This window comes from Eufriesea mexicana, unplaced genomic scaffold, assembly GCF_001483705.2.
Source record: "Eufriesea mexicana isolate 0111107269 unplaced genomic scaffold, ASM148370v2 scaffold325, whole genome shotgun sequence".
Lineage (NCBI taxonomy): Eukaryota > Metazoa > Arthropoda > Insecta > Hymenoptera > Apidae > Eufriesea > Eufriesea mexicana.
Genome location: NW_016908500.1, coordinates 326,752 through 341,862, shown reverse-complemented (window position 1 = coordinate 341,862; position 15,111 = coordinate 326,752). Strand labels below are relative to the sequence as shown.

At 25.6% G+C, this 15,111-nt stretch overlaps 2 protein-coding genes across 2 annotated transcripts; one reads left to right on the top strand and one right to left on the bottom strand.

Moving 5' to 3' along the window:
- Positions 1–246: 246 nt before the first annotated feature.
- Positions 247–5,539, bottom strand: LOC108556107 (alkylglycerol monooxygenase). Its single transcript, XM_017912063.1, has 10 exons — positions 5,299–5,539; positions 4,461–4,585; positions 3,396–3,547; positions 3,213–3,316; positions 2,104–2,266; positions 1,841–1,992; positions 1,474–1,608; positions 796–909; positions 552–650; positions 247–264 (listed from the first exon to the last, which is right to left on the bottom strand). The coding sequence occupies exons 1-10, from the start codon at positions 5,419–5,421 to the stop codon at positions 247–249; spliced, it is 1,185 nt and encodes a 394-aa protein (XP_017767552.1). The 5' UTR covers positions 5,422–5,539.
- A 4,459-nt stretch (positions 5,540–9,998) lies between these two features.
- Noc2 (Nucleolar complex protein 2) lies at positions 9,999–14,281 on the top strand. Its single transcript, XM_017912122.1, has 11 exons — positions 9,999–10,146; positions 10,714–10,949; positions 11,048–11,160; positions 11,279–11,388; positions 11,466–11,623; positions 11,715–11,939; positions 12,045–12,233; positions 12,324–12,443; positions 12,516–12,647; positions 12,962–13,177; positions 13,778–14,281. Exons 1-11 carry the CDS (start codon positions 9,999–10,001, stop codon positions 14,279–14,281), a joined length of 2,151 nt encoding a protein of 716 aa, XP_017767611.1.
- The last annotated feature ends 830 nt before the right edge of the window (positions 14,282–15,111 follow it).

Sequence of the window (15,111 nt, the reverse complement as noted above, 5' to 3'; positions counted from 1 at the left end):
AATAGTATATACGATGTTTATTTGTAATTGTTATATTGATCGTGTTTAGAAAAAGTTTACTATTACAATATTAATATGTTTCAAAAATTGCATATTATTATATACCTTCTGTTAATTGTAAATGCGCTTCGAAGGATTCTGGAGACATAGGATACAATTATTTTTTTATTTGAATAAATATAAATATATATAAACTATTTAACAAAAGTATATTAATAAATACTTATTTTCTGTATTTCATGATGTTTATTGTTTATGAAATGTCTATAATGATACTGAATAATGTACTAGTTATCATATAAATAGGAATATGATAAAATAATTATGTATAACTTAAATATGTATTTTATGCAAGTATTTCCATTATGTTTCATAAAATTAGATTAATTTCTCTGCTACTTTCTTGTATTTGTAAAATTTGATACTATTCTAAAAAGAAAATATACGATCCAAATGCAACAGGAAGTAACATATACATAATACATATATGAATTTATTGAATTGTGTATTGTAGAGGAACTTAAATAAATAAAGCATCGGATGAATTCTACAATGCCGGCATATGTCGATTTGTCGAATAATAAACCAATTGCAGTAAGAGCAAATAAATTATTAATGAGTATAAATCCAGAAGGTATAGTTCTTAAATCCTATAAACGAAAGTTTGTTAATTATTTTGTACCTAATATTTCAGAAGCATTAATATGTCTGAGAAATGTTTGACAAAGTTTAAAATATTTTCATAACTACAATATTAAAACATGTATAGAATAGTTAGATTATTGTGATCCTCACCTGTGTTTCGTCATATAATTGAAGATGCTGATAAAATATTAGACAAAAGTGTATAATTATATAAACGTTTTGCCATAACGGTATATAATTATCATACTTGATCCTAGATGTGACCTATTAGAAATAATGACAAGATTATTATTACTATAAATATGCTTCAAAACAAATGTATTTATTTCATGCTTATGAGATTCAGCGATCATACAGCGAAAAAGAATCTTAGTAAAATTAATCAAACCGGTTTCCATGGTTTTAGTAATTCAAATTAATATTTATATACGGTATATCGGTATTGACTATTACATACCAACAATTGTGTAAGTTCATTGGTATGCTTAAAAACAAATTATATATTCTTACATATGATTTAATGATAAATCTTACGTTTGCAGCTAATCCATTGTATTTTCATATAAGTAATAAAATTATTATTTTTTATAATCTGATTCTTTTTTCGGCGTTTGCATTACTAATAATGTACTAAAAGTAAAAGAATATAGATTTATATTTAAAATAAAAAAAATATATAAAATATATAAAAATAAAAAACTTTAAGAAAATAAATAACACACTTAAAATATGTGTATTTGTTAGTTGAATTTAAGTCACAATAATTATAACAGTAATGATATTAATAATGCAGTTGTATTATAAAAATATATAATATGCAAAGCTCACATTAATTTTATATTCATCCAGACCTAAGCGAGGACTGCCTGGAAACCAACTAGGACCTTTCCAAATAACAGCTAACTTATCTGCGAGATTCGACATCCGTATACTCTTTTGAAATAATTCTACAGTATAAAATATCTATAACATAATAAAACAGTTATTAAAATTTACCAAATGATATATCTCATGTTAATAAAATAAAACCATTTACAGATATATTTTACCATGTATATATACTAAAAAGATAATTTGCATTACCACTACGGGTACAAATATTACACATTGTATATAACTACTCTTTTTTATTATACAAAAATACACATATGATCTAATAGTGAAAAATTTTTCAAACAAATTCACAATTTCTCACCTGTAAATATAGAGGATTAAAAGACCGAGGACTTACAACTAGTCCATAAATTATTTCCTCCTTTTCTTTTTCTTTCATGAATGTTCCAAATAGCTTATCCCATATAATGAGAACGCCACCATAATTTTTATCCAAACAATATAAATTGCAACCTGTGCAAAATATACAATAATTGCAGTTAATAGTAGTATTATTCATAATATATGATAACAATCAATAATCCCATCAAATATAAAATCAATATGTTGCCATTTATTTCTTACCATGATGTACGCGATGATGTTTTGGCGTGTTCAATATTAATTCCAACGGTCCGAGATCATCAATGACAGTCGTGTGAATCCATAATTGATAAATTAAATTAAACTGATTATGAGCGATGAAATGTGATGGAGGTATAAGTAATGCAAGAGGTAAATATAATATCTGAAAGCAGATCAATATTTCTATAATACTTGATATAATATTTTCATATTTAATCATTTTTAAAATTACGTCGTGTTCCTATCATTACAGTGTAACATCGACTTATATTGCAAACCATCTAATACAATATCTTTGAAATGTGAATTGTATAAAAATTTTGCAAAATGGCATTTTATTTTTATTTTTAGAAATCACGATATTCTTGCATTGCAAAACATGCTGTTACTAAACCTTAGTTAATTTAACATTAGAACCACCATAGAAAGTTCAAATATTCTATTAGGTTGACCAATAAGTAGCAATGAATTTCTAGAAATAGATAGAAATAGTTAAAACTAAAATAGTTAAAACTAAAAATTCCAATTGGAATTATTTATTACAAATTAATCAACATATTATTTATAAATATTATAACATATTATTTAATCATATTTTTTTTATTTCAAACTAAATGATTACCATTTTATACTAAAACTACCGACATTATTATTTGCTCAACCTTTTAGTTTCTCATATATATATGTTAAAATCATACAGCTATTTTTCACGTAATTAAATTAGATTTTTATTCAGATAGACGATTGTTTTTATCCATTTATTTTCATAGAATTATCTCAATCGTTATCATTTGTACATATCATATTTAGCTAAATATTATAGATAATTTTTATTTTTAATTAAATACAAATCTTTTAAGAATAATTTTCCTAAAATAAAGATATTAAATTAAATAAAAATAAGAAACTTTTGATTAAATTCAATAAAACAGAGATTTTATCTTTTACCGTAATATTTTCCAAATTATTTGATAAATTCTTTCGTTCATGAAACTGATCACATATTAATGGGAACGCAATTGCAGATGTGCAGAACATCGATTGCACCCGTCTGCCTATAGCGTGAGAGACCCGCAGGATCCCGTATATGTAACATGAGCGATACTTACGAAGTTACACCAGTGTTGCAAAATAGATTGCCGCAGACCAACCGCGAGATTGAACTCCTCGCTGCTATGATGCACTTGATGGTGAGCCCATAAAAAGTGTATCTCTGTAAACGGGCGAGAAACACTATAAATTTGTCAAATAGAGGATCGACAATCACACACATGGTTGGATAGGAATTTAACCGTGGTTACTGCGGTGAACCCAATAGTAACAGAAATCCACCCCCACGGCAGTGACACACCAAGTCCATGCTGAATTCCAAGGCAGGTTCCACCAGCGATATCTCTCGTAAATTATGATGTATGCATAATATTCAGCACCACGGAAGAAAATACTGGAATATTTCGTTGAATAAATATAATTAATATAATTTGCTAAACAAGCAATTACAAATCTATTATAAAGTTATGTAATTGCTATCTTATTTAATAATTATTCATTTCCAAAATTAAATCATGCTACATCGTGACTTGAGTTTGGAAAATAACAGATTATATCCCTTGATCCGATCTGAGCAAAGGAAGCATAGAAAAGTATAAATTCGCGTATATTTTTACATTGCCCTTTAGTATACATCAGCGCAAAGAAAGAACAACGTGTCAACTAAAAATACGCATTCAGCTCAGTAGTGTGCAAATAGATCTCGTATCTTCCAATGGTTCAACCACACGAGTACCCGTTGGAAAGTACTGAAGATAAACGAAACAGTCTCATTTCCTCGATAATTCTATAAACAAACATTGTTTAAATAAAAACAAAGTACATTTCGTTATACTTAAACAAATATATAATTAATTAAACTATACTATTCTTAGAGACCTCTGATGTCTAGTAGGTATAATACACGAATTGATAACTTTATTTTCACAAATTCTAGTTCAAAATAAAGTTTATTTTCGAAAATTATGTCTCGCTATCATTTTAAAAACTGTTATTAAAACTTTAATATTTTGATATATTTTATCAAAATATTTTTGTGTCGCATGATAATTAAGAAAGTGCTTGTAATTCCTAAAGCGATAACAGTACATAACAGAAAATAATAGAGTGATTCCCTTATTATTTTCATAATCCATTAAGAGAGATTTTGCTCGTCGCATTTCATTTTCATAGTAACGTTTCGATACTTGAAATATTTTTTCTCTTAAATGCAAAAAAACAATAATTATAAAAACATTTTATAAATAATAAAAAAAGAAAAGAAAATAATAATAAGAGCTGAATGATAAAACGTTACCTATGCTTACCGGCCAGTTTCTTGAAACATCCAATGAGATAAGGATGTCACTTGATCGTTCAGGCGAAATTTCTTTTTTTTGGATATCAGTATAATTTGCTCCAGTATGATAAGAACCAAGAACGGCAGCCATACCTACATAATATACAGTAATCTTATCTTAATTGATGTAATTATCCAACGATAGCGTTTGTTTATGTTATCGTACATTTTATCCTTTCATAAAGTTCATAAATATGCGAAATTTTGTTTTCTTCGATATATTAAAATATTTCTATGTCCATATTTAATGTGAAATAAAATATAGAAAAAAGTACTAGAAATAAAAAATTAATAATAATGTTATAAAAATAATCCATGAACAAAATAATATGAAAAAGAAAACAGTAAAAAGATATTCATTTCACTTTATATCTCTGTTTCATGCTGAAATGCAACATGTAATGCGACGTACAATTGCACTGATTACTTCTATAATCTGCAAATAAATTAACTGTTAAAACAATGAATGGCTCTGTTCACAACGCTCGTACACAGTTTACATAAAAATAAGAACGCAAGAAAAAATTAGAAAATTGAATTATACAAAATTCTTTACCACTAGTAATATTAAATATTAATTTAATTTTAAATATTCATATTCAATTTTTTAATACTAGTAATATTCTAGTGATATTAAAAAGATTACATTATTATTGGCTGCATATTTAACAAATTAGTGCATTTTAATAAATTAATATTAATTCAAACGCAGATTGAAAAATTCAAAACAGAGAAAAAGGTATTAAAATGTACAATTCTGTAATGGAGTATTACTCATAGAGAAAATAAAATGTAGATGCGGTTACCTGATGCTGATAATCAGGAACTTCGTGCGGGAATTCGAAGATAGTTTCATAGGGGTTAACAAGATACCAAAGTTTTCCTGCATGTTTCAGCTGATCAACCAAATCGATGTTCGAACTGTTCATGTTATTTGTTGGTACGTTATGTTACACCGTTAATGCTCAAATAATTCTTATTGATTTACGAAACACAGTAAACACACTGAAACATTATAACACCATCCGATTCTGTTTTAGTCCTCGAACTGAGTGCACGCATCGTTTATATACGTTAGTTCGAGCTAACCGAGGACACGTGAGTATGCGCGCGCGATGCCTCTTTCACGGCCGTATGTGGTAAAGGCGCGACAATGATGATACGATAACATTTTATTCAAACCAACATTTCAAATATGTCATGATTTGCTAAAAATAAAGATTAAAATTAAATTTCATTCTACAACGTATCATAACTACGCAGCTTTCGTGCTATTAATAGAATGTCCATTAATAATGCATTGTCTCTAAATATGGACAATTGTATATATCGAAAAAAAACATTTTCAAAAAAAATATTAGAGATTTCACCGCATAACGATTTATTAACTTTTATAAATTTATTATTCTACCTTTTCTCAGTTTCTATAAAAAGTTACTCTTAGTTATATGCGTGTTTGATAAATTAATAATTAATTTTTTATTAATTAATTGATTGAGTTCTAATTGAATTAGTAAGTGGGGTCAAATATGAAATAAAATTGTCAAATATGTAATCAAAATTTCATGTGTGATAATATAAAGTGAATTATTTTGACAGTTCTTTGTAAGATTTTTTGGACAGTATAGTCAGAATATGTATAATGTGTGGCTAACATAACTTAAAGCACGTATTGCAAATTTTGAAAATAAAAGGAAAAGAGACAGAAAACTTCAAGATATTGTTATACATTTTCTGTTTTTTATGGTTTATATTTAATATTACGAACAAGCAGTGATAACATGAAAGATACGTCGAAAGAATTTGTAAGAGTGGGAAACGCGTGATACACCACTGTATGCAAACCTTCAGTATGTCAGACACTGCATTGGCGGCAGACAGGGTGTTTCATAACGCGCATTAATTATTCGCGCACGAGTGGACAAACCAATAAATTATACTATTGCTGTATATGAGATTGTTTTTACATTTCTCATGTCAAATTAAATATTTTAATCAATTACGCATAATAAACAAAGCATTTCTTATTGTTTGAAAAAATAAGAAACAACAATGAAAAGTGTATATAAGAAATTTAAAGATTCAAAGTAAACATTATACCAACTTACTTTGTTTCATAAACTTGACTTCAGAGACGATTTTTAATTAGAATGAACGATTAAGATTTCTAAAATAATATTTTTAAAAATTTTATCTTTATTTTTGTTATGTTTTTTATATTTATAATAGCATATTTATATACTGTCTGAAAATTATAGAAATAAAGATTTTCTTATTGTATACAAGAATATTAAGGAAGATAAACATGAAAAATTAATATCTTTTCACTTATAAGCAATTTTATTTTTTATTTAATTGTACTTTTATGTTTTAATTTGTACAAAATAATTTATATATTTTTTGAAAGATACATATTGCTGTATGTACTTGTTATTATCAATTATATTTATTTCATAATTATATATTCTATAATTATAGTTAATATTTCAGTCAGTTTAATCGTATTTCCTGTTTTGAATTACACAAGTTTATTATGACTTCGACAGTTGACAAAATAATTAAACGCATATTTTTAAGCTATATATAGAGGATATATGTAATTAAAACATATGACATTAATACCAAACGACAAAACACGTATTAATAATGCAACTTCAATTTGCATGGCAATTGACATGGCTACTTAAATTTAAATTTCTTATGAAGTTTAACTTTTCGTATAAACCAATTTATGTTATATAAAATTTATGTGAATTAATAAATACGTATATACTATACGTAATTTTGTGTTTTATGCATTCGTCCATAAAAGAATTTCTAATTAATACCATATTTCTAATTAAACTCATTAGAAGTTATATAATAAACAATTTGCCATACAGTTGTTAACTATTGGTAATAAAATTTATTACTATGTGAAATTCGAAAAGAAATGCCTTCATTCTTTTTTACACATTTATATAATAAATATGCCTATATGATGTCTATTATTTCACAGTTAACGAAATATTTGCGGAAACGTTGTTCGCTGTATCATTGTTTACTGACTTTAATTAGTTCTTATTTCAGTAGGTACTTACTCAAAGCGATGCTCTTTGAATCTCCATACAGCTATACAATCCATTAATTAATAAAAACATTGTAGATTTTATTATTTTTATTTTAACAATTCATTTATATTTATTTTAACAATATTACATTTGTTCTAACAAGTCAATTTTTCGTATCATTTACTATCATCAATAAAGGAATTATGAATACATTTATTTTCTTTTTCTATAAGTGACACCTATCCGCGCCAAATTCAAACCATAAGGACCATAAATTGTCCATCGCTTATCTTAATTAATGAATTGCACAACTACATAGAAATTAATCGATATCAGTAGCCTAGTAAGATACAAAGGCTGTCTCAATTTTTTCCATATGAGCTTTGCCAGTATATCACTAAATAGAAATAAATTCAAAATATTGTGTATCTACTCGAAATAAATCACTTACAAAAATCAACATCATATGTGCAAAAATTAGACAAAATTGCGACGATATTTAATCCGTAATAAATTCAGTAGCGTAATAATATGAGACTTGTAACGATAAACGTGATTGACACTTCAAGATATAAATAAAGATACGGAACACACTTCACGTTTTATATTTTGATTATAACTTGTTAATGTAATCAATGGTAAAGCCAAAAAAGTAGTTATTCTACACGAAAAACTGAAACAAGAATGAAAATTTTGTTCGCGGGACTTTATCGTCAAGAAAAATAACCTTAAAAGTATATCGAGTATACGTATAATTGATTAAGTCCTAACAAATTTCACTGTAAATTATCTTGCTTCATGTGCGTAAAGGTTACTACTGTTCATATAGATACATATATACATACATCAAATGGATTGAGTAATGAGGGCATCGAATAAAACAAAATATTTATTCTTTAAAAATTCTTTTAATTAAAATATTATTGAGAATAATATCCACATTACTGCATATATAATCCATATTGCGTATGAGTTTTCCTTATTAAGTTTCTATCGACGTTTTCTAAGCTTATTTTGCCGTTTCAATTTTTTAATTGCTAGAATACATTTTGTCATTCGATCTGATGTATACGTATTAAAAATATTTTTTGTATATAAATACAGATAATCTACAAACAACTTCGTTGATATAAAACTTGCTTAAGTCCATGTGTACTAAATTAATCTTCAAAGGCCATTTTTCTTTTGGAAATAAAATCTTTTATCACATATTTTCGATTCAGTTTTTAACATAGAATAATAATATTCCTATTTATACTATTAGTCACCTAGTACCACATGTGTATTTGTATATATTATTACACTATATTATTAATCTTTCTTACGGAAAATTAATTGTTTTTTTTTTATTTTAATGCACCAAATTAGTGCATATTTTATAAAACAAATTCAAGGTCGTTTTGACGTTTTCTAAACTAACGAGTTGTTTAAAAGAAAAAGGTTATTTTACCTTTGTACTGTATATCTTTATATTTAATTGTTTTTTTATGGTTTAAATGTGATACACTCTGTAGATTTGTATACTAAACTCACCAAACGTACATGTCATATATGATATCATATATTATTACACTTATACATGTATATATTTACACAATTTTGTGTTCTATTTTACTCCAATTTACACACATGTATACACTGATATGATTCACTCCAATGTATATATTGTACAAGTTATATATCAGCATTACACAGTCGGTCGTAGTAATCGAGGTCATGACCTAACTAATATTGTCAGATAAAAATGCAAAATATGTTGTTTATCTATATAATTTGTCATATAATGAATTTTCTATTGCTAACTCTTTAAAATAAATTGAATTTAAATATCATGCACATAATACTTTGATAAAGTTTCACAATGTTGCGATTTAAAGGTTTATCACATTTTAATTATTATCCTTGAAATATTTCCATCACTTTAATTTATTTGATTTATCTATTAGTGGATTTTGCGAATAATTGACTAAAAACAAAATTTTAAGGATTTTTTATAATGTCATATAAATGCGATTGAGCTTATTATACTCATATCATAAATATTTTTAAAGCACATATAATTATCGTGTAAATGCCGATCTCAAATGGAATAATAATTTTGAAAATGCAGATAGATACATCCCTGAATAAAGTGACTAATTTGGATGTGATGCTAAAGACGGTTTCTATTTTATCAACATTAAGTGTTTATGTCAGGTTATGCACGTGGGAAATTGATATATCGTCTAAAACGATTTAGAATTGTAAACATCGGTAGTTAAAACCCAGAAACAGTAAATAAACAAGTAAAAAATATTTCTTCTTCCTTGTTTTCATTTTCATATGGTATGTATCATGTGTTGTACAAGAATATAATACTAAACTGAAAAAGTGACGAATGAAGTTTTGTAGGTTACATTTATTCAATATCATTTGTAAAAACTTATACTTAATTTGTTTCTACTTTCAGTTAAATCATGAAAATAAAAAAGGCAAAAGTCGTGACAAAGAAAACAAAAAAACCTGTCACAAAGAAAAAGAAACAATTAAGTAATATAACAACAGATGACTTTTTTAATCAAAATTTTGAAGATGAAATAAATGCTAGTGATAATAATGATCAAGGTAATAATCCGTAAAAAAAAGTAAGAGGGTTTCCACATCATTTTGATGCAAGATATGTGATATAAATGACTAAAACATAACATTAATTGGAAAAATGCTTTTTCATTAATTTAGGCTATAATAAAAATCATTTCGGAATATGAATTATATACTTAACTGTAAAAAGAAAAGTTAAAATGTGTTTTAATTTACATTGTACAAAAAACAGTTGTATCTAATTTATAATGATTGTCATTTAATTTTTTAATAATGATTTAATAATAATAATTTATTTTATTGTAATACCTTGAAAATTTGAGAAAAATTGTAATTTTTTTGAAGTATACAATTTACACAAATAGCTAAACATAATTGAGTCAATCTCAGTATTTCTATATATAAATATTGCTCATAATGTATGAATCAAATTGTTTGTATATGACATATTGTTAAAAATACAACATACACATGATTAAATATAGACATAAATATATTCCTAAATAAGATATTTTTAATTTAAGATATTGTCTTAAAAATTCATTAGAAAATTACAGTTTATTTATGCAACAAATTTTACATATGAATTAGATAAAGATATCCACGAAGATGATGCAAGAAGCAGTGACAGTGATATAGATCCAATAGAGCATAAGAAATCTTTAATGAAATTAAAGGATATAGATCCAGAGTTTTATACATATTTACAAGAAAATGATAAAAATCTTTTAGATTTTGATATATCAGATGATGATGATATTGATAATGATAATAAATCTTCATTGGATAAATTCGATGCAAGACATATACCTGATCATCATTTAGAGGTATGAAAGTGAAACATATAAATAAAAGGGAGAAATAATTTATGTATTGGAATGAAAAAAAAATAAAAATATGTTTCTATGTATTTCAAATATCTTAGGTTGCTAGTGATGAAAGTGATTATGAAATAGATCAAGATAATGAAGTAAAGGATAAAAGAAAAGTTACATTGCAATTATTGAAAACATGGCAAGAAGAAATTCAGAAAGACAAGTAATATTGCATTTATATTATACACATTAAACTTTAACGGTATTTGTAGAATTAAAAAATATTTCTGTTATATTAGTTTGTTCATGTATAGTACATGGAATTGTATATAACTTTTCAGATCATTGAAAACAATTAAATGTGCCGTAGAAGCTTTTCATGCGGCATTGCAAACTGTAGCTGAATCTGCTGATTCAGACTCTCTGCAATATAAAGTAGAGGGTGGTGTAGGTATGTTTTCTAATACATAACTTATGATGTGGTAGTAAATAAATATTTACTATTTTAATAATTGAAATATTTTTTAGTGTTTAATGGAGTTTTCCAATTATGTATATTATATTTACCAGACGCATTTAAACGATATTTGAAATTAAGTTCAGAATCTCAAATTCAAATTCATAAAGTTAAAAGGTTTGCAAAAGTAAAGACTATTCTTAAATCGTATTTAACAAATTTAATTAAGGTAAATATTGATATTGATTTTGACATTGATCCTAATTACTTTACGACATATATGTGTATATGTTTGTATATATATGTTTATTTATTCACAGATTTTACAACATGTAACGTCACATAATATTCTTACAATCCTTTTAAAACATTTACATCAAATGTTACCATACACACAGTCTTTTTCGTCATTAATTAAGCCATTATTAAAGGTGTTGTTGAAATTTTGGTCAAGTGGAGAAGAAAATGTTCAAGTTGTTTCTTTTTTATGTATATTACGTATTGCAACCAGTAATCGCGAATCAGTTTTAGAAACATTATTTAAGGTAAAAACAAAATTTAATAGCGTATTAATACCTCCAAAATATATGATAAAAATATAGGAAAATAATTTTGATATAATTGACATTTTTTAAATTAATATGTTACAGACAATGTATGTCAAATATGTTGAAAATTCTAAATTTGTGTCTCTTACAACTTTACCTGGAATTAATTTTATGAGACATTCTTTAGCTGAAATATATTTGTTGGATAATAATTTAGCTTACAATCATGCTTTTTTATATATTAGACAGTTAGCTATTCATTTAAGAAATGCCGTGACTTTGAAGAGAAAGGTAACAGTATTTAAAACAAAATACTATATATAGTTTTCTTTTTAATATTATTTTGTATTAACAAGTTAATTCATATTTAACTTCTTTTAGGAACATTTCCAAGCTGTGTATAATTGGCAATATATAAATTCATTACATTTTTGGACAGAATTAATAAATTTATCAAGGAGCGATTCCATGTTACATTCACTTTTATATCCTCTTGTACAAGTGTGTAGTATCATTTTTAATGTTATAATTTAGCTATCAAACAAATATTTAATATATGTTATATATTTGCAGATTACTATAGGAACAATTAAACTAATACCAACTGCACAATATTATCCTCTAAGATTTCATTGTTTGCAAATGTTAACAGATATGTCTAAAGAAACTGGAACATTTATACCTATATTGCCATTCTTAATAGAGGTATGACACATTAAATTTATTTATTTAAAAAAAACAAAGGAAGTAGTTCTAGTATTAATTTTACAGTATTATAAACGTCATTTCTAATACTTCAATAAATAATACAAATATTAACATATATATTAATAAATTCTTTTATAATTCTGTATTTATAAAATATATAATATCAAAGAAGTAGGACTAATTTAATTATTTAACGAAAATATTTTCCATTATTTTTTCTACTATAAGCGAACAAAATATTTTACGTCTTTTTTAATATATGTAAAACAATATTTAATTTTTGTAAATTAAGATACTTTTTATTTTTATAGGTATTAAATTCTTATGATTTCAATAAGAAACACAAGGCGGTATCAATGAAGCCAATACCTTTCATTTGTATTTTAAGGATGTCTAAGTCTCAGTTACAGGAAAATGGTTTTAAAGATAATGTTATTGATACCATATACAAGCTTATCTTAGAGAATGCTGCAAAAGATAGTCATACAGTATATTTTCCAGATTTATATGTACCATGCATAATACAGGTAAGTTATTAACTTTACATATTAAGTGTAAGAACTCTCATAGAGTATAATAATTTTGATATTCAGACAGTTACTATTAACTAATAGTTCTAAATATTTATAATATAATGTAATATATGTATAAAAAGAAAAGAGATTACTTGTAAATCTTTAATAAATGTTAAACTAAGCAAAGATGTTCAATATGAAATTTTGATGTGTTAAAATTAATATTTTTCATTATTCGATATAAATATTTTAATGTAATAAAGTGGTAAAGTATAGCAATATTACATGTTGGAAAAAATATATAATCATTGAACTAGTGCTCAATATTGAAATTTAAAGATTATACAAAGATAGATGCATACTATATAGTGTATTTCATAATAGCATTAACAAGCAACACAGAACTTATTAGTATGTTGCATTACTATCTTCTTACTTTTATCAAATAAATTTTAATAATATTAAGTTTAATTCACTCATAAATTAAAATTTGTATACCTATTGTCTACCCATTAAAGATCCATTAAAATATTGTCCACCCTTTTTTAATGATTTGTAGATATGATATTTTAATATAAATATATATACCAATTTATTAATTTTTGTTTCTAGTTAAAGGCATTTTTGAAGAAATGTCATATAGCAAACTATTGTAGAAAAATGAAACAATTATTAGATAAAATTGAGGAGAATAGAAAGTATATTGAAATAGAGCGCAATAAAACCATTTTTGATTTAAAAAATATGTCAGAAATAAAGAATTGGGAGAACAAGATAAAAACGCAAGGTACATCACTATCGAAGTTCTATGAGTCATGGATAAAAATTTATCAGTCACAGAAACTTAAATTACTTACAAAAAATGAAGACATAGCTAAGTATAATTTACCAACTATAAGAAAGTTAAAGAAAGGAAAATCAGGCATTGAAGGTATAGACGATAGTAGCGAAGAAAGTGACTTTGATATGAGAATAAAATCCAATGAGGAAAAACCTGAAAAACGTTCCAAACCAAAGAAGAAAAAACTAAAAGTTAATGAAGATAATAACAAGATTGATTTACCAAAAGAAAATACAGATATCGTACAAGACATCAATAGTGATGATTGGGACTAAATGTAATTTATTTTACAAATATATGAGAATAAATAGATATCAGTTGAAATTTTATAAATGGAAGAATATCTTTTTAGAATTTATCAAGTTTTATAATAAAAATGTTTAGTTTTAAATAATGAGAGTAATGCAATTATTAATCTAAAATTAAAGCAATAGATTTGTATTTAAGCAAATGAGTATCATTTTAAAGACTAATATTTTAATTTGTTATAAATTTAACATACGAACTACTGAATTGCAAACAAGGATCATCATTTATCTCGAATATTATGCAGTCTAGATTTTTATTGAATGTTTGCATTGTTTATTATGATAATATGATAAAGAATTGCAACAAGTTGGGATGGCATTGAATGGGTGCTATTACTTATGTCGTATACAGCAGCAGCCACCGATTTCTGAGGTGTCGCTTTCTGATAGTCTATTTTTACCGAAGACGACTCAAGGCAGTCGGGAAGTTAGTATAGCGACGACTAGGCGCTATTATAAAGCATCGTGTGCTCAGCGTGCAGTAATTCATTCAAGTGAACGTTGCAGATAAGAAAAAAATCTCGAAGGAAGAAAAATAACAGTGTTTCATTTGTTGAAAAATAAAGGTACAAGTGGTGAAGGAAGCTTGAACAAGCGACAAGCTTATCCTTCGAACAATTGAGCATTTGGACGACTCCATTGGGAGAGGATTCAGTTACGTATGTAGGTGAATCGCAAAAAGCAAATGTTTGTTGAAAGATGTAGCTGGAGCGTGAAATTTTCTCTCATGTTTGCGAAAAATTTATGATAGTTTGCTTGATATAAAAATAAATCCCTGTTTCGCGTTCAGTTTCCCT

Coding starts and splice junctions, on each gene's coding strand:
- LOC108556107 (XM_017912063.1), bottom strand. CDS start 5,421: ATGAACAGTTCGAACATCGATTTGGTTGATCAGCTGAAACATGCAGGA. Junction 910..1,473: donor TGGATGAATATAAAATTAAT/GTGAGCTTTGCA, acceptor TATTTCTAATAG/GTCACATCTAGGATCAAGTA. Junction 651..795: donor AATTATATGACGAAACACAG/GTGAGGATCACA, acceptor TTTCGTTTATAG/GATTTAAGAACTATACCTTC.
- Noc2 (XM_017912122.1), top strand. CDS start 9,999: ATGAAAATAAAAAAGGCAAAAGTCGTGACAAAGAAAACAAAAAAACCT. Junction 10,147..10,713: donor TAGTGATAATAATGATCAAG/GTAATAATCCGT, acceptor CATATGAATTAG/ATAAAGATATCCACGAAGAT. Junction 10,950..11,047: donor TACCTGATCATCATTTAGAG/GTATGAAAGTGA, acceptor CAAATATCTTAG/GTTGCTAGTGATGAAAGTGA.